Raw genomic sequence first — 20,284 nt, 5'->3', positions numbered from 1 at the left:
TCGGAGTACTGAACCCATGAATGTATAGACTGCAATTAATTGGATTTAGGATACTTTAATACAGAAAAAAATATATATTTCCTAATTTTGATGTAAGATTTTGAGAATCATGAGTCATGAGACAAAAAGGGGAGTTTTTAGGTTTTAGATTATCTGTGAATTAGAGGGATTAAGCAAAAACTACTGAATGGATTGACAGGAAACTTTGTGGAAAGGATTTGGTATGGGTCAGGGAAAAAACATTAGATGATGATGTGGATTTGGATCAGGGAGTAGATCCACCTTTATTTAACATTGCAAGATTTCTCAGAGAATATATCATATCAAAAACTTTAAGGAGAGGAGAAGATATGCTCTGTACTGAGTGACTAGTTCTAGTTTTTTATGTTTTCAAATGTACTGGCAGCTGCTGTCTACAACAGAGATTAAATAAACTGAGAATATAGCACTGTAAATAGTATCTGCTTATTTTTATAGTACAGAATATATTGAGTCCCCCTGTGACCTACCTGTCTATGCTGGACTTTGTGTCTGCGATCTTGTTGAGGCTGGAGATCTTGAAGCCGAAGGCATTGCCTCTCTGGCCCTTGTTCATGAAGTTGCCGAAGGCCAGCACCACCTCCAGGATCTGAGTCAGGCGCTTGCTCTGAACCACCTCCTTGGATGCGTTCAGGATGGCTGGAGAAAAATATTTGGAGAGTGTGAAACAGCTGGAAAGATCATATAGTTGGTGTGGGATATGTATGCACTTTGAGAAGCCTGTCACTTAAACTTTCATCTTGCATAACAAGCTGGCCTTTCTCCACTCCTTGTCATGGTTTCAACCCATCATGGACTCACATGAAACTTAAGGCTCAGTGGTCTGTGGCCTTAAAGTTCTCATCCCATCCTTCATTTTTAAAACACCCCTGTGATGATTGATCAATATTCCCCACAACGACTGGGCAGCTCAGTGGGGAAACCCATCAAGTTCTTCCATCTACCCATAAAACAGCAGGGGGAGGGCAATATTCCAAACGCAATCCCCCGCTGTCCACTCCTTCACCCCCTGAGAACGCACTGGTCTGGCAGAGAGCAGGTGCTTCCCGCTCTCCGTGGAGGAAATCGCGGCGTGAATGTGAAAATCATTAACAGAATCCATATTGTTATTGTTACAGTCCTTTCTGCTGTAATAAAACATGGGAACTAGTCTCCTGGCTCTGCTGGTCGTATTCTGTTGGATGCGGACAGGCTTGGCCAGACCATCTACTGAAATACGTCTTTTGAACATATTGGGTGGTCCAGAGAAACGTACGCTCATCCAAAGTATATTTCAAAGTAAGATGAATAATAGATGAAGATGAGAACTCTACTGTATTATGGGCACTGATGAAGAGTCTGGGAACATTTTGGATCCAACAACACGTTTTCTGGAATCAATACTCAAACTCAATGGATTACGCTGGCACAAAACAAAAAAAGTTGTGCTCATCAGTGCCCAGAAAGACATTAACCCACAAGAGACGTGACTTTCAAGTAGCTGTGGCTCAGACAGACACTTCGACAGCTCGGGGGAACACAAGTGTAATGCACACATGTCTCACTGGAAGCATTTTCCCCTCAGACTTTGAAGTGAGCAGCAGTGTTTACGAGAGAGGCTCTCCCCCTCTCAACATGGGCCAGCTTTCCAAAACAGCCTCCCTGGTAACCTGGAAGCTGCGCTGGCGGGGGAAAAACTGCAGAAGGCCAATATACAGTTGGCCACCAGCTCTCACTGTGCACACACACATATACACGTGCACGCTTCACACACAGAAGGGATTTCACGAGGCACTGGGAAAAGCATTGGTCAGAGTGTTCGAAGGTGATGACATTTTTAGTGTTTGAGCCTTCTTCTTTTTGTTTGTTTGTTATTCTTGTTTCTTGGAGTGTAACTCTGTGCAGAATTGATCTGGTCTGACCTCCTAACATGTTCTTATCTTCTTTCTCCAACTGCGTGTATAACTGCTTTGAGACATGTGCCGAAGTCAGGACATTTTCCTGAAAATTTCCAGAGGCTGAACAACAACTGCACAAGTGAGCTGCTCCGGACGTGTTCCAGAACTTTTCCTAAAATGTGAGACCATATCAGAATAAAGCAGAAAAATGTCTGGGAAATTCAGTGGGTGGGTGAACGTGTTGATGGTGTTTCTGACACAAGTATACAAATATCTCAGGATGGAAACGAGGAGCCATACATAGAAGACAACGACGAAGATGACAGCTCATGAAGCCAACAAGATTTAAAAGCTTTCGATGTGCCTTAAACAAAAACATGTGATTTCCACAGCGGAATCCATAAGTCACGTCCTGCCTCCTGCATGCTCTACTCAGATGCCATCCCTCACCTGAATGTTCCGGACATTTTTCTGTTGTTGTGAACACATCATGACTTGGACAATCTCCTGCTGCGTTCTTCATATGCGAAACACAAATCCAATTTTCTGGACATTTTCTGGAGTTCACGTCAGAAAGTTTATGCAGTATTTAAGAACAGTTCTGATCTGAGAGCTAATATTTATTGACTTTTCTGCCCACTAAAAAGAAAAGCACTTCTTAATCACGACAAATTCCACAAATACACCCAAACCAACGCTTCCTTTTTTTCAAAACATGCTGTTTGCTCCACCATTATCCACTCAATCATTTTCCCATTGGCTCATACTCAAGATCCTTTTTAGCCATTGGTCACAAAGGTACAGCTTCATCTTGTGAAAAGGGGAAATATATATGTATCAACACCTTTTGTTCATAAGTGAGTCTTTCCTGCAGCAAGACACTAGATGTGGAGTCAAAATAAAAGATAGTGGGTGTGTTCATGATATGTATTTAGCAGTTCTTGGACAAAAATAAAGCTCTATGTCACAGGGATGTAAGCTATATCAGGCTTTGGCATAAAATACTTGTTATTATGATAGTTGTTGGTTTTGGTCTTTTCCTGGATTTGTTGACATTGAAATCACAGAGAGTTCACCTCTGCTTCCTCTGTCTTTCAGTGTTTGTCCTTACCTTCAACTTTAGGCTTTGTTTCACCCAGACGTTCTGCAAACTTCTTCTTAAAGAACAGAGCCTGCAGTCTCTGCTGGTAGTGGTCAATTCTGATGAAGAGAAGAAAGGAAGCAAGAGGAAGGAGAAAGTGGGGGGAAACATGAAGGGAGGTGAGTTACATGTGTCCCCAGGGGAGTGTCGGTTCAAAGCTCCAAGTCAATCAGTCGTACAAAACTCCCTCTTTCTGTTTTCACAGGCCTGTTGTCATCCAATAGGCTGCCATCAAGCTGGGCAGTTAACAAATGGGTTTGTTAAACTTGTTCAGAAGTTCACCAAAGAGGAAGTGGGTAGTTCAAAGAGGGACCAGGGATATTAAATGGAGTTAAAAAAAGAAGGAAACAACTAATTCTCAAATGCATTACCTCAGACCAAAGGATATGTGGTCAAAAGGAAAGGAAGGGGACAGGGTCATATTTAAGAGGAGGAAATGAAAAGGTTCAATTATCTTGCAGAAACAGCAGATTCTCAAAGATGGTTTGATTTAAAATGTCTCTGCTCTCTGATGTGACTGCAGCCACAACTTCTTTTCTCAGCTTAATGATGAATCACCCTGAAGTTCAAGGCCTGTTCTTGAGTCCAAACTCCCCTCGCTGCTTCAAAAGCTCAATCTTATCGAACAGACGTCACACTCTTCAACATTTCAGGATCTATTTGTGCTCGACTGGTTGATGTCCTGATTTGGCAGGACCATCAAAATTCTCAGTGTTGGACTCGTTCATTTTAACTACACGCCACAAGATTGCTGGACACTGATGCAGACACTGACTTTATGAAACCGATCATTTTTATTCATCACCATGTCCCCCTTTCTTACAAATCCAACACCATAAGAGTTTGTGTAGTTTCTGAGCAGCTTCATAGACCATCAGTGTTTCCAATTAATTATTTAGACTGTTGTGGCCGACTTTATTCTGATTTTCCTGCCACAGTTTCATAATGTTTCATAAGTGTTTTGCTCTATTGATTCCTTATAGAGCTTTCCGCAAGCTAGTTGCCTAACGCTCAAGTTTTTACCGTCCACACAGACAGTCAGACCTCATAGTTTTAGCCACAGCTGTGTATGAACCCGCAGGTGGCATCAATGCAGTTCTCTCATTCACTCTCTAGTCTATATACCTGACACTCTGGCTCTGTCAGAGCAAACTTCATGTGTGTGCATGTGCATCCATGCTACTGCCGAAGACTGAATCAATCCTGTGGGAAACTCTGGATCATCACACAGTAATGTAGTCCTGCATACCTGCTCATTTCAAAGAGGAAGCGATCAGCCCGGGCCATGCGCTCCAACTCATGTTTGTGCTCCTCCAGCAAGTCTATGTCGCTTTTCTCAGGGATAAACTTCAGCAGCTGCAAATAGACAAAGATACTGTTAATACAAATGTTAAAACTGTTTTTTTCCAGGACAAACAAAAATAAATTCAAAAGATTCCAAACCCTGAAAATGTTTTCTGTTTCCTTGTCAGGAATTATGGCACCTAAACTGGACCTGCTGTAAATTGCATCAAAACCCATTAAAGATATTTTGGGGTATTTTAGATTTTATTGATAGGACAGCATAAGTGTGAAATGGGGAGAGAGAGTGGGGAGGACATGTAGGTCGGATCCGAACCTGCAGCAGCTGCAGGAGTGCTCAAGTCTCCGCATATGGGATGCCCACTAGCTCATCTGGTAGAGCAGATGCCCCATATACGAAGGCCTGAGCCCTCATGCAGCATTTTTATAAATACAAAATTTAGTTTCTTGTCCTTTATCAAATCAAATCCATACACACCGTCAGCCAGTAATAATCGACCTGTTCCTGCCTGCTGCTACACTGCTACCTCACAAATGTCCACTATCATCCATCAAACACAGAACAGTACCTGCTCCAGCATATCTTTGGCCAGCTCCTCTCTCTCATCCATCTCCAGGATTGCCCTCTTAATCTCTTCATTGCTCATTTTTAACCTGCAAAAGGGAAAAACATGTTTATTTAAAGTTGTTTTAATTACAATCGTTGTTTTAATGTGAATAAACACCACACAACAGATTCTAAATCACCATTGAGTAGGAGTCTAATGCTCTGATTAGCTGCTCTGGCCCATTGTCAGCCCCAGGAGCACTGCCAGCTGGTATCAATGCATCTGATCAGTTTTAAGTGTGCTGGGTTGTGATCAATAACAACATTGTTAGTCTGTGCATGAGTCTTATTGACCCACCACTGACCCCATTAGGGTCTGGTGTGTACCCCGGGGTCATTTTCTATTGATTGGAAAGTGAGTTGAGGGACCACGTATCAGAGAGGTCTCAGGACGCCTCTTTATTGATTTATAATGAGGGGGAGCCTCTTTGGACCATCAGCTAGTGGGAGATGGTTTGTTCTCGAGTAAATGGAACAATTGATTCCACTTCAGATATAGTGGAACTCTGCGTCCCTCTGGAAAGGGGTCAATTTTATGCATCTTAATTGATTTCATATGGCTTCATGTGAAACTTCTAAAACAGACAAAAGCCTTGTTGAAATCCGAGCACTGAACTTCCTGAGATGCATTCTCTCCTGGGCCATGTTTTCTGTCTGTTATAAAACAGACAGGATGGTAATTCACTTACAAAGACAGATGTCCTAGTGTGTCTATTAAAAACACACTTCCTGTACCAGACGCGCTGAACACCTGCCTCAAGCTGCTCCACATCCAGCTACCACTCAGCCTCCTGATCATAACACTGCAGTGCCACATATTTCATAACAGCCTGTGCTGGGGCAGTTTCACCAGAGTTATACTCTAAGTAGTGCAGTGTTCAATCTGAACCTGCCTGTTTGGAATGGGCTGTGTCAATGCTGTGGAGCTACTTCAGAATTATTCCTTGTAATTAATGATTCCTCCTCAAACAGTTCTACAAAATACTGTCACCGTTGATTGTTTGTGTGCAGGATGTTGTTTGCAGAGCTTTTTATAAACTGGTGCAGACCTTTGTGTTCATCCTACCTGGTTTAGTTGAAGTGAAGTTTTAGAGTCAATTAATTTGCTTTATCACCAGTGTGGCTCATACATAAGTTTGAATTATTTACTGCACTTCTGTTATTCTTTCATAGCAATTGACACAATCTTCAGACCCGAGTTCACAGCTTTTCAAAATAAAAGCTTTGTAATTCAGCTAAATCGAAAACATTGCATTAATGTTTCAGTAACATTATGGTTTTACTTTGAATATTCTACAGAGACAGGGGTTCCATGAATGTTTTCCCATGATGGAGATCATGACCATCAACCCTTGTGAATGTCTGTGTCAGTCCGATGAAATAAAAACAATGTGGCGGCTATGTTGAGGTTGTGGTTCAACAACAGTTGCTGATCACTGCTGTAGTCTATCCAAGGATATAGAAGAAGACATGTTCAAGTCGGTCCACAGACTGAAGGCACACTGCACCGCCCCCCAATAACTGCTACAGAGAACTGGTTGCCTGTTTATTTACGCTTCGTAATTGCATCAAATTCAGCACTGCACTTCCCACATGTCAAGATTGCGCGATGTGTTTTAACATGTGGAATAAGTAAGTAGATGGACAGGATCACATCCCCACAGCTGTTGCGCTGCACTGTGCGTACAATACAGCATCATCAATCTTCCTGACTGGGAGCCTTACTTCGAAAGCAGGATGACACAATTCTGTGCACGTCTCCCGTCGATGACTGACAGCTCCTTGACCTTCCGTGTGCTGACGTATATGTCGTCCATAGAGCCCGTCTCCTTCTGCAGAGAAATAAAAAAGACAGAGACACATTAACTTTGTGACACAGCTGCATTTATGTGCTCATATAAAATGCAAAGCCAGCACAGCAAGACCTATCCTCCTCACATCTGTTTGTCATCTTTACCTCGATGACATGACCGCCTTCTAAGCATTTAACATTGTGTTAATTTGGAGCATATTACATAAAAAAACTCAAACAGAACCATGGCCAGTACTTATAGTTTGATCGCTGCCTCACAGTTGATATAAAGTGCAGACAAAAAGCCTTCGATGCAGCCAAATACCTCACTTGGCCTCAGGGCAAGTTCCCTGACCTGTTTTTGCACTGAATGCGACTGTCAAGTGTTATGCATCAATTCTCAGAGGCTGCAATGCACGTCTCATTAAAAGTTATAAACCCTGGACTGGGTTTATAGGAAAACACATTTTATAAATTTGTGGAAATTAGAAAAAAAAAACGATGCAAGAAGATCTAAAGCAGGTCTTCAGTCTTTTGGTCAGTCATCCCAGCAAACACAATGCAGACATACAGACAGGCAAGCTGCACACAAATGTAGTAAATTATAAATCCACAAGGGGAAAGAATACACGTCTGAGAAAAAAAAAATGGCTGGAGCTGCACGTTAAACACATTCTATTAATGGTGCGAGCCAGACTGCTGCCTGCCAGAAAATGTCCATTTTGAGGTTGCTGGGTATGACGTATGTAAAACAGATGCGGCTTGTAAAGAAAGTGTCCTTTTTCCGTGCCAGTGTTGGCCAACAGTACCTGGCGGCAGACTGGGGTTGGCACTGGGTAAGGGGGTGCAACTCCCATTCACTGTAACAGCCAAGGCCCTACTTGCCCACATGCTAAAGGCAACTTTGCCAACTTGTGTGTCGCATGTGAACTTAGTTCAATATAACCAAAGACAAGCACTTTCATCCTCAGTTACACTGTGCCCAACTGCTTTTTTCTCTCAGGAGACGACATGAATGTAAGATACATTTAAATTCAGCATCGTCCTGCTTCGTTCATCATGATCAATTATGACAATTAAAAGCAATGAAAGATAATGATGGTAATCATCACCATATCTAAGTTGGAAATGAAGATGAAAATGAACGATGAGGAAATTATGATGATTAATGCTCCATTTACATTTGGATTGTGTGAACCTAAACAAAGGCAAAGTGTCTAAGCTCTAAGGCTTTGTTCATTTGCTTTATATTTTACACTGTTAGTTTATTAAGTGGTGAAAATGACCATTATGTTTTCATTACCATCTGTTAACAGAATTACACAAAAATACACAACTGACTTGGGTTGGAAGGGTTGAGTATTGGCTAAGAAAGAACCCATTCAATTTTGGAGCTGATCTGATTGAGGCATATTCAGGATTTTTTATTTAATTTCTTGACCACTGCAGGAAGATAAGGCAGAGATCTTGATGAAAAAAGTCAGGCACACTTAGATGAATGATATCTTCTATCTCTAAGTTGCTTATGTAAATGATAGAACAGAGCAACTTTAGTTTTCATTTGGAGTCTAAACCAATGTTCACATTTGTACTTTAACTCATCACCAGCTTGTCATTAGGTTTGTCTGGTGTTGGGCTGGTTGTGAAATGAAGGTTCATCTGAGCTTTTTTGCAGAAAACAGCCGCCTGCTGCTGGAAGCAGTGAGACTGAAGAGTTTTTAGATTTAAAACCAGGAAACATTGAGCTGAAAGATGTTGAGATGCTCTGCAGAGCTGAGGAGGAACTGCTGATGGATAAAGAAATAAAGAACTGAACTGCTGGCTGACATTACAGAGGAGAAGATGATAGACCATGAGAAACGTTGCCAGAAGACCTTTAACTTACCTGTTTGAAGGATTGGTTAGTGAGCAGGTCCTACCAGGGCAGTCGGAGCGAGCGAAGAGACACAAGAAAAAAAATCCAAAACACATGCAAAGATTAGCACTTCAAGCAGAAAAAGGTGGTGGCTATAGAGCAAAGAAGAATAACTATGCATACTACAAGCTGAGGCTGGGAAGCCCACAGTGAGAAAAACAATAATCATGTGCCGTCCAAGTCATCAGGAGCTCATGAAACTTACACTCAAATATCTCTGTGTTGCAGAGGTGAAAAAGCTTTCTGCCCTGTTATGATTTATTTTGCTGATTACATCTACATCTGTCTTGACATGCAAAAACAAGAGCATGAAAAATGAGCGATGTAACTAATCCTACAGAGGCCGAATGTAAACAAAAGCCTATTTTTTGAGAGAAAGACCAATGACATGCTTTAAAAAAAAGGGGGGGGGGGGGGGCATGACATGTATAAACAATACTGTCCGGTTTAACTGAATGTCGCTCTTGCCAAATGGAACTGACATGTCAAAGCCAGGAAGATCTTGGGTTTTTATGTGGCGACATCCACAAAGATCTGCATTTAACCGCTTGGCCAGTGCCAATAAAAACCTGCCCCATATAAATAAATAGCTGCAGTATATCACTGTCGGCAACTGCCTCAAATGACCCATTACTCTTAAATAAAAGCCTGCAAAGAATAGTTGTTCTTTCAGCTGTCAGGGGACTTTTAAGCAAGGCAGTTAATGCTTTACACAGGAACAGGTACAATGCTTTTACAGGGATTGTATATTACTCATCAAACGGCGATTACTAGGAATAAATTAGGGTGCATCAAGATTCCACTTATGCAATCGCACCCAATATATAATCATATGACAAGTGGTGTGTAATTAATTTGTAGCACAGAGAGAAGTAATTGCTATGTGCTGTATGGTGTTGCCCCAAAGGCATTCATACCGCAATTATCCTATTAATGCACACGCTTCAGGACAAGGTTTCCTGTATCAACGCTGCTTGTGACTTTCAGCAGTGTTGTTGCTTTGACTCATGAGCCCCATGAAGACCCGCTCAGTCCACCAGTTCACACACAAAGCTGTGCAGATACAAGGGCAAAGCTTGAGCTCTGTGGCATCTCTACAGTAAAGCACTCAGCAGTGAACAGCTGCCCGTGTTAGCCCAGAGCTGGACCCCCTGGCATTCCACATCCCCATCTGCCCACACATACACACTCACTCACTCACTCACTCACTCACTCACTCACTGCATTTACATGAGCACTACTATCCTGGATATGAGGCTTATCCTGGTTTTGATCATATTCAGAATATGGTGTTATGGTTATTCATATCCCTGTGTACATGATAAATACAAGTATCCCAGTTACATATTACTGTCTGTTATTTGAGCAGGTGCCTATGATGTTTAATATTACCATCAACGTAAACACAAGGCAGCACGGTGGTGCAGTGGTGAGCCATAAACGAAAAGGTTTTCATTCAAATTCCAGATTGGATGTAGCCTTTCAGTGTGGAATTTGCATGTTCTCCCCATGTCTGCCTGGGTTATCTCTAGATACCCTAGCTTCCTCACACCGCCTGCAGACATGCAGGTTGGGGTTAGGTTAATTGGGTTCATTTTAGTGTTAAGTAACAGCAAATGGTGATAAAATGTGTGAGTAGTGCATCCTTTAACCAGATGTGTGTCACAGTTGACCCGTTCATGAGCCTGAAGGAAAGCAACAGTATGAGCACCAGTTCCGTTACTGTGTGGCAACAGTGTTGGACAAACTGGACAGTTTAGCTGTAGTCAGGCCTGTGCAGATAGTTGGCAGTATTCAGAAATCAGGATAAGATGTATACATGCACAAGAACCCCATTTACTTACAGATACTTAAAATCTGGTTTCTCATATCATGATAAAACAAAAGAACGGGATACTTCAAAAACCAGGATAATAAACAGGATACTTGTGAGCATGTAAACCCAGTCACTTACACATACACACACATTAAAATAATTCAAATAAAAAACATATTCAAACTTGAAACTTAAAATGCAGCTCTAACAGTTATTCAAACAGCCATTATAATGGATTTCTGTTTCTAGTGTTTCTAACAAATCCGAACCTGCTGTCTCTGATAGGCTGAAAACATCTTCTCTATGTCCTTGAGGTCGAGAATCTTGAAAGCTCTCACGTCATCAATGTCATTCCAGATGGTGCCATTGATCATGTTCTGGAAACAGGTTAAAGGGACAAAAGAGAATTACATTCAAACACTGATTAACACTGACGAAGAAACGTCTCAGTTCCCATATTTATACACATCAGGGATGAACAGATGATTTTGTTGGGTAATCAATAACATTTCTATATATAACCATGCCACCATAACATCTGTAAAGTCCTCATAAAGTAGTTTTTTTAAATTTAATTATTTTATGTTTTGTACAGTCAAGTCTTTCATACAGAAATAATTGTAATATAGATGTTCCATCTCACCTCTCCTAGTTTGGACCAGTTGAAGGACTTCAGCGGGTGAGAAGGCTGAGGGATGGACTTGGAGTGCAGTGTGGACGCTGAGTTGAAGGAGGAAGGAATAGGAGGAGGTGGGATCCCAAACATAGGAGGGGCTCCCGGTGGTGGAGGTGGGGCACCAGGTGGCGGCGGAGGCGGTGGAGGAGGCGGGCAACTGAACGGTAGAGGAGGAGGTGGCGGAGGGAAGCCACCAGTCATAGGTGGTGGAGGGGGTGGGACGGGCCCGCCGGGAGGGGGGGGAGCCGGGAAAGACACGCTGCCACCCTGTCGCAGGGGAGACGGACAAAAAAAGATATTATAGTCATTACAAATGTATGTTTTAAATAAAAATACATGACATTTTTGTACAGTGCAACTTTCAACAAGTGCATTAGGAAAACAGGAAGATGGCATCAAAAATAAGTTTATCCATCCTATATCAACAGCTAAAAGCAAGTACAGATTACTGGGAGTTAGGTAAAAAGACGGATTCTCTTTGGGTAACTCTGCAGAAGTGGAAAAATTCTAAATATAATAATAATATATTTAATCAATTAAATTCAATATCAATGGTTATTATTAAAATATAATACAATAAAATACTTAAAAATGAGCATATATATGATTACAGAGCAGAATAATACTTGGTTGTAAATGGTTTTGTGTCATATTGTAAGACAGTATAAAAAGCAGCACTGCTCACAGATATGTCATTGATGCGTGACGATAGATCCAGAACTTGTTCCTTGGCTGAGCGCAGCTCCACACCCTCACGCAGTAGCTTGTCCTTCATCTTGTTCAAAGTCTTCATCATATCCTCCTTTTCTTGGGTCTTGGTATCACACTCCCGCTCCTTCTTCTCTAATTTAGCCAGCAGCTCTACATGATCTGAAAGGAAACAATGGCACAGAAATGTGTTCATGCAGATTCATATCGGTACTGTACATACAGAAAAGCAGGTAATGATTTGGAGGCAAAATGTATTTGAGATACTGACTAACGGAGATACAATGCATTTTCTCTCTTAACCTGCAGAGTGCAGTGTATCAAACAGGTTTTACCTTTCCTGAACTTTTCTGCCTGGTCTCGCCACTGTTTCACCTCATTCTCATTGACCAACCTGTGGAGCAGGCAGACAAAAATAAGAAGCAAGAACAGATAAACAGAGCACAGCCTTGCACAAAATGCTTGCAACTGCAGTCCAACCAAGTCAAGCCTCCACATTTTGAGGAAATTGAATCATTGGATTTGAAAACCATTTGTCTTTATTTTGGTAAGAGAGGGTCAGATTCATGCGCAACATTGACTGGGTTGATACAGTTTGTTCTTTTAAGCCGCACAGTGTAACATTAGTGCTAAAATAAATCCTGCGTGGCTGAAATCAATTCAGTTATGAAGGCTGGCTTTTAGTTCTGCCAGAGTATTGAAGTTAAACAGGGTTACGCTGACGTTGTGTTATTGCTGAAATGTAGTAGTGACAAATGAGTGTTTTAGATAATGAAGTAATCAGAAAGGGAAAACCATGAAGACCATATACAAGCTGAATGAAAGAACAGTGAAAAATGGGATGTTTTTGAGAAATTAATTTAGATGAATACAGTGGAAAGTGAAAACCTTGTGCATCGGTGGTTGCCATAGCTGGAGTGGAGAGAATAGACATGTTTCAGTGTCACTAAGCAGAGAGTATAAACAAACAATAGGAAAGAGAGTGAGAGGAGGAACTACAAAGACGGAATAGAGCTCAGTAGGATGCCAATGAGGATCAAGTTACACGGGGAAATCCACCAGGCCATTTAAAGGTAAATTGGTCATTAATCAGTTGCTCTAAGTGCTTGCGTTAGTGAACAGGACAGTTTGAACTTGATTACAAAGTCAGAACTGTTTTAATTACAGCTCCAGCAACGATCAATGGATGCATCTCATTCAAACTAAAAGACACAATGACTTTATTGTTGAGAAGTCAAATAAATACCTTCACATAGCTGTGGAAAGAATATGATTTGTACAAGAGTGTTAATTTTGGGTCAAGCACACGTGTGAATGGTCAGAGTCGTCATGGTAACCGCAGATGATGAATGACTTTGTCTCCCAGTTGTTTTAACAGTTGTTTTAGGGCCCCACCCCCCACCCAACTACATTCTCTCTCCCTATGAACTGCGGCACGAGACTGTACGTTTTCACCCGTGAACAGTCTGGGCCTCCGGCACAGAGCCAACACAATGAGGAAATCTCAGTTTATGCACTATTTTTCCAGGCACAATATAGTCAAGGAGAGTTTATGGAAACACAACCATTCTTTGGCAGTAATGTAAAGCGAGGGCTAGGTTTTGACCGCTGTGATGGATCTGCGATGGACACTAATGGACGTCCAGGCGGGCGTAGATGCAGGTTCGTTTTCTGCACACTGTGGAAAGAATTATGCTGGAGTGTGCTGATTGCACAAACAATGGAGGCTGAATTAGCGAACAAAGTAGTAGTATGCTGGGGCCAAGTTTTACCAGGCTACATATTTTATGGTGATTTCACCACTGAGACTAAACACATTTATCACTGATCTGCAAAGTTGAGCAGAAATAACAAGAATGAGCAGAGTGGAAGAGAAAGGAGATGGTGAAAGAATGAAGAATGACAGCATGTTGACAAAAAGAAACTGAGTTCCATTGGTTGAAGAAACACTAACTGTGGTTTATGGACAAAGCTCTGGATACCATCCTTTAACACTACCTAATATCTTTAAATATTCATATATATATTCATAGAGAATCTGTCGGCAAGAAACAACATTTTGGGGCTGGAATCCTTCTGGTTTCCATTTATAGTTTGACAAATCAGGTTTGAGCAGTCTGTGGTCGCCCAAAGGGAAACAGTGTGTGGTGGGAAGCAAAAGAGGTGGAACATATTGACCAAAATGCATCAGCTATCTGACTTTTTTCTTTTATCTGCATTCATATGAAGATAGCTGTTAATCTAAACCCAAGTCACTTAAGTTTAATGCAGAGAAACATTTGCCTCAGACTGTAAACAGTGTACAGTGCGTACAGACACTAGAACAATACAGGTACTTAGAACAATATCCTTTTGATTTCCTGCTTCCGCTCTCACGCCATTTCACATTGCATCATTGCCTACTCAGATTCTGCACACGACTCCTTGCTGCCACCTTCACCAAACCTCCACCTTGCTGCACACTCCCTGCCTCCACCTCTGTCATGGATAAAACAGCTCGAAAATCAAGTCTTATTACAAATGATTACTGGTTTACTGTAAATGTTTCCTGACAACGAAGCTCTGAAGCATCACTCATTTATTCCACTGCCTCTTTGCCCTCGAGCAGAGCCTCAATCATTCTGACATAAAAGTGCATAATGCTGCTATCAGGCTTGTGCTTGATCCAAGTTAGAAATTATGCTGATTGGACGCATTAACCACAGGATCTTTCCATGAATGAGAGTGTGTTTACAGCTTCAAAAGGATAATGAGAGACTGTAAAAAAGATATGGAGGGGAGCACCGGAACTCTGGTGAATAACAGTAAAATGTTTGGCCTGGAATTCCATTAACAGCACTGAGTTATCATACAGTAACGATTATTGACAGTTGTCATGTGAATGTGTCAGACTGGTGTGTGACCATCTTCATCTATCAAGCTGTGTGGTCATTTTGTTCACTGCTGTATAGAGCTCAACAGTGGGGTTCCAGAAGTAAAAATATTATACATTTTCTGAAAAGAGATTATCAGCCATAATATTTTAACCGTCCAAGGTAGACTCACCACAAACTGAGATTGTGGAACAATGTTATAAGCTCCTGTAGAAGCTACAAGTCCAATTAAAACAACTGTGATTTTAGAAAGACATGTTTTGTCCGTGATGTACCACACTACCCACAATCCAATAAGGTGTTAGACTAACGTCTATGCTTGGTGGAGCTCTCTGTTACCATGGAAATGTTTACTACAAACACGAAAATGATGTCCCATACAATTAAATCATTCAGCATTACATTATGTTAGCCACAGAGCAATTGTGATTTCCCTTTCTAAAATGCTGTCGTCTTTTAGAGAGAAATCACAGCAAGTTTCATTTGAAGAAGAAGCACTCTTGAAAGGAATAATTCGCAATGGTTTATGGGATGTTTCCTCACTCTGTTCTAACTGTTCTAGTTAGAACAGAGCTGAGCTGTTCCAACAGTGGACAGTCACAGTGGACAGTCACTGTGATGCTCTATACTGTACACTGTCTGTTTTTGTGTGTAAAGTATGTCCTTTGGTCGCGTATTACAAGATTCCACTTACAGGCGAATGATGTTCTTAACACTGAAGTTGTCCAGGGGGGAGATGTCAGGATCCTCTCCCTTCTCGTCCTGTAGAACAATCTGCTGGAGGATCCTGTCTAAGAGCTGCCAGTGCTGCAGGCTGCCACCACCACGCTTATCTGGATGTCAGGTCACAGGCAGAACCAGTAATGAAGGGCCAATTAAGCGGTATAAGTTTATTATCAAAAGTTGATGTGATGAGCATGTTTTTGAAAATTCGGATACATGAAAACCTATAAACAGCTACTCACATGGCATCTGCAGGCAGTGTTGTAGGATGGAGATGAGGTGGGGATAGGAGTCTGTGTGGCTCAGCTTCTTCTTGATCAGCTCAAACATGGCACCGGCACTCTTGGTATCTATATGGGTCTGTAAAAAGGAATAGAAGATAACCACTTGTAAATGGGTTATAAATCTGATATCTATTCTGGCAGATTGAGTCACACAGGTAAAACAGTGCCCTCTCTGACAGGATAACCTGACAACACAATAGACTGTTGTCTAAGAGTAATTGTAGATTACTCACCATATCAAATCGTTTGGCCAGCTCTGAGTCATCCTCATTCCGCACCATCTCAAAGAAGTCCAAATGCCTGGGGAGAGAGAAGTAACAGCCTGTGATTAAAGAATTTACAAGGCCTTCGTTTAACCCTAATGCTGCATTTGAGGGCCAAGAGACCTGAAGCAGTCAGCCCAAGCCTGCACTTCACTTTATTTTATCATCTTAATACTTGTTAATCCTCAACTTTTTCCAAGTTACTAATGCTTGGAGTCTCAGAAACTCCATATCTATAACTTTGTTAAATACAATGATGATTGATAGAACCTCCCTTCAAACCATCCCTTCAAATTCTCCAGTAAGTCTATTCAAAAACAGACTTTAAATATAGCTCTAATTAAAGTTTGACCTCTAAGATATATGTGCCATCATTAAAAAAAGGATAATTTGTAAATAAATAATATATACAGTGCAAATGCTGATGTGTAACCCAGAAACCTAAGGGATATTGTGCAATAACAATGCTATTATGGTTACTTATTCTGTCACTTTCATGTGTGAGTCAAAGACAAGGGTTACCAATAGAACACAGAACCTTTGTATTGTGAGGCAACAGTAATAACCACTGCACCATCATCATTTTAAAACGTAAATCAGTGAGGTGCATGGGAAACAGTACAGAGGTAAAGCTTAAACAAAACACAAGGGTGAAAAGATTTAATCTGGTCGCTGATGATGCTTTATTGGTTCTTGCTCATTAGGGTCTAATTCTCACCTATCCAGGGTGGCGTTTTCATGTTCTCTGAGCTTGTCGATGACCGGCTGGATGCCCAACATCAGGAACTCGTACCTTAGGTGGAGGCGAAACTCCAGGTTGTCCTGAAAAGAGTTAACAACAAGACAGGAGATTGTTATGAATCTTAACTGTAAAATTACTGAGGAAAGTTTGACAGAAAAATACAGTCTGTTCAGAAGTAAGATAAATTAGTGGAGGACCAACAATGGCAGTGGAAAACAGGCAGTTGGAACGTTTATCATCAGCACAATAGGATTAAAATAATTTATGCAAATATATAATATTACAGTCACACAACAACTCATAATGAATTCAAACTAACAGATAGCTGGGCTGATAGCTGTTGCTTCACCATTACTGTACAAACAAAAAGAGTGGATATACCTTTTGCAGAAAATCTTATCTGATCTAAAAATGTACCATGGCTTATTTTACTGCTACATTCAGGTAAGTTGTCTCTATGTTTACTGATAGTGTGTATTTAGGAAGACGTAAAGGTGTTTACACTGACCTCCCCTGCTCCAGCGTTCAGCACAGCATTGATGAAGGACATGATGGCTGTCTTCAGGTTGACCTCATCTCTGTAGCGGCCTGTGCTCTTGTCCAGCTCATTCAGCAGAGTCTGAATGGTGAAGATTGATGGGAATATTAGTTAATTAACTGCTGTGACACAATACGCAAGAGAAGCAGGTAGCTTCTTACACCCTTGGCTCGCTCTGCCCCCCCGCATACTTCGGCAGCTTAATCATAACTCAAATTACAATTAAAAGGCCTCTTAGGTTTGGGATGACTCAGCTCCTGTGGTGTTAGCTTAGCACGAGGTGGCGTGATTTACCACAAAGCCCTGGGGACGTGTTAGATGTGGTTTGTTGACTCAGTCCTGCTAGTTACTAAAGCATCACACATTCCCTGACCTCCATAACTCTGCATGTCCTCACATCATTTAAATATGGCCTGTGTGTTGACTTAACCTGAGGCCAACAGTCTGAGGCACTACAGCACAAGTCTCCAACTAATCAAAAGGACTACAGCTTGATTTATTTAAGCATTGCTCTCAAATATTTTGTCTGCCCTTTCTCATAGTCCTCGTCTGCCCCATGTCTCCGGCAAAGGCTCCCCAACTATTCATGGAACGTTACAGCTGTTTTCACCTCTGACACTTTCGATAAAGATTGCCGCAGTTCCTCTCACCTGGAACCGAGTCCTCTCAGCAGCGTATTTCTGGTAGTGTGCCATGGCCTGCAGCACCTTCTTGTGTCCATCAGGCACCAGGCACACTGCCCCGAGAATCTCCAGCACCGCCACTTTGGTCTTGATGTTCTCCGTCCGCAGGCTCTGTGAGATGGTGTTGATGCTCTGCGGGTGGGCCAGGACGTGAGCTCGGCCCTGCGAGTTGTTCATCAGGGCCTTGATGCAGCCAATGACGGAGGTGTGGACGCGGCTCTCTGACGTCTCGTAGTCCATGCTGCGCAGGAAGTTGAGGAGGCAGGTGAGGCCATCCAGTTCGATAAAACGTGTGACAAACCTGATGAAGACATGGAGAACAAAGAGTGTATTTTAGTTTAATAGTTTGAAGGTATGGTGTGAATATCACATTCAAAAGATTGGGGATTTGACAATAATTGTATTCATTATGGATAATGTGAGAACACAAGTCATTAAAATGTATAACAAAAGTTAAGGCATTTTAAGACATTTTAATAAAGATTAGTTACATATTATATATGTAAACTTTAAACATGTCACACACAAAGGTTTTCCAAATTCCTGCTGAAAACCCTTATTAGCTGAACCAATTAGACGTCCATGGCCTCTCTGGGAAAGAAGCAGATCTGCTGAATGACAGACGGGACATGTAAACATTGAGGGATGACACATCTACTGAGCACACCGTGGGCTGACCTTCCCACTTGCTAAGATTCCAGATAGGCCTCATGAATTATTTCAAACAAATGAGGGCTTGTAAGAAAAAATGAGAAAGAGGAGACAAGGACAAAGAGAGGAAGAGAAAAGGACGGAGACGGTCTGAGAGCAGAGATTTATCACCACTCATGGTAAAAGATATGTTGTTTTGATGTCAAAAGCTTCATCTCCTCCCACTGCAGTCTTTGCTCAGACAAGCGTTCATAAAAAATAAAAAAACATGAACAAAAATGTAAATCATCCAATTATTTTCCTATACTCCCCACCACACATGATCAATCCCAGATTTCCAGCACTCACGTAAGCGCTCACACATACACACAGGCGTTACCTGACATGACCAGTAAATCTCACAGAGATAATCCACTCATTCCCGGAGGCGCATGGATGAGATCAAGAAGATCATACTACATGCATGCATGCATATAGACAGCCGTCCTTGACAGAGAAGTGAAATCATAGAGAACACACACAGCCTTTCAGCAGACAGTGGGCTTCTTGTTTTAGAAGAAGTCTTGGCCTCCACTCGACACCAAGGTGACAAAAAATACATTTCCAATATATAAGATATGGCTTTATTCAGATGTAAAACAGACATTGGAATCAAAGCAAGGTGAGGCCGATCCAGCTGTTAAAAGATAGTCATCTCGTAGCGGTGACAAGTCTTTGGCATGTCAGACGAGTCAGGGGATAGTCATACGCCTGTCCGTGAATTACGGGGCCAGTGCAAGAGAAATTTTGCCGAATATCCTTGTGATTGATGTATGGAAACATACATGTGAGGCTCCAATGATATTCAACAGTGACTAATGCTCTGCACTGTTAACTAAACCCAAGAAGCTGACATTCAGCCACTCTCCCTCCTCCTTGTCTTTTATTCTCCCTCCAGTGAGCACTTCAATCAATGGATCCCATCTCCTCCGACTTTGGAGTCTCCTCTTGTCTCCTCCGATCCGCTGACATTCACGCTCAGTCGACTGGCGTGCAGGCCTCCTCTTTTTTTCCTTTTCTTTTCTCCCTCTCTCTTTTTTTTGTTTTTGGAACAACCACTGCATTCTTGAAAACCCGCTGGGGTTGCGTTCAAGACAACTGCTGCATACAATATGAGCTTAGGCAGAGCTGAACAATACGCAGGCCGAGCCAACTACACGCAAACACACACACACATGCACACAGAGTTCTCCAGACAGACAAAAGAAAGAAGCGAGGACTAAAACTTGGAATGAGACAAGACTAAACACAAGTGAACAAAAAATGACTGCTATGTGCATTGAGCCAGGGCCAAGGCTGGTCGCAGGTAATGTAAGGTTAGCTGCAGATCAAACTTCTGATGGAACCCAGAGATATTTACTTTTTATTTTATTATTAAATAACTACCAATGTCGTATGTGATCCATCTTTATAGAGACCATTAATCTCTATTTATCAGTAAAGCGTAAAACCCCCTTAACCAGAGGCAGAGAAATATCAAAATGAATAGGACAATGTTGAAAACTAATCCAGATGCTCAAACTTAAGTTCAGAAATTCATTCCAACAAAATGGCATGTTTGGGCTTTCAGCTACACAGACAAAACAGTCTAAGGTTGACAACTGTGTGGCAGACA

At 41.6% G+C, this 20,284-nt stretch overlaps 1 protein-coding gene across 7 annotated transcripts in view; it reads right to left on the bottom strand.

Annotated features, from left to right (window-relative positions):
• daam2 (dishevelled associated activator of morphogenesis 2) overlaps positions 1–20,284 on the bottom strand; it is a 99,170-nt gene that overhangs the window by 12,022 nt on the left and 66,864 nt on the right. For 2 of the 7 annotated variants that reach the window (XM_069535310.1, XM_020085104.2), the window contains exons 6-22: positions 17,947–18,280; positions 17,267–17,377; positions 16,735–16,838; positions 15,987–16,053; positions 15,712–15,829; positions 15,441–15,579; positions 12,762–12,785; positions 12,209–12,267; positions 11,851–12,035; positions 11,133–11,432; positions 10,759–10,866; positions 8,644–8,673; positions 6,692–6,798; positions 4,929–5,013; positions 4,307–4,413; positions 3,028–3,116; positions 510–678 (exon numbers count right to left, since the gene is read on the bottom strand). In XM_069535310.1, the coding sequence (XP_069391411.1) occupies positions 510–678; positions 3,028–3,116; positions 4,307–4,413; positions 4,929–5,013; positions 6,692–6,798; positions 8,644–8,673; positions 10,759–10,866; positions 11,133–11,432; positions 11,851–12,035; positions 12,209–12,267; positions 12,762–12,785; positions 15,441–15,579; positions 15,712–15,829; positions 15,987–16,053; positions 16,735–16,838; positions 17,267–17,377; positions 17,947–18,280 (2,136 nt within the window). The remainder of the gene's footprint in view (positions 1–509; positions 679–3,027; positions 3,117–4,306; positions 4,414–4,928; positions 5,014–6,691; positions 6,799–8,643; positions 8,674–10,758; positions 10,867–11,132; positions 11,433–11,850; positions 12,036–12,208; positions 12,268–12,761; positions 12,786–15,440; positions 15,580–15,711; positions 15,830–15,986; positions 16,054–16,734; positions 16,839–17,266; positions 17,378–17,946; positions 18,281–20,284) is intronic. The other 5 variants (XM_020085105.2, XM_069535307.1, XM_020085107.2 and 2 more) reach the window with 3 other exon arrangements.

Source organism: Paralichthys olivaceus, chromosome 12, assembly GCF_024713975.1.
Source record: "Paralichthys olivaceus isolate ysfri-2021 chromosome 12, ASM2471397v2, whole genome shotgun sequence".
NCBI lineage: Eukaryota > Metazoa > Chordata > Actinopteri > Pleuronectiformes > Paralichthyidae > Paralichthys > Paralichthys olivaceus.
This window is presented reverse-complemented; position numbering and strand designations above follow the sequence as displayed.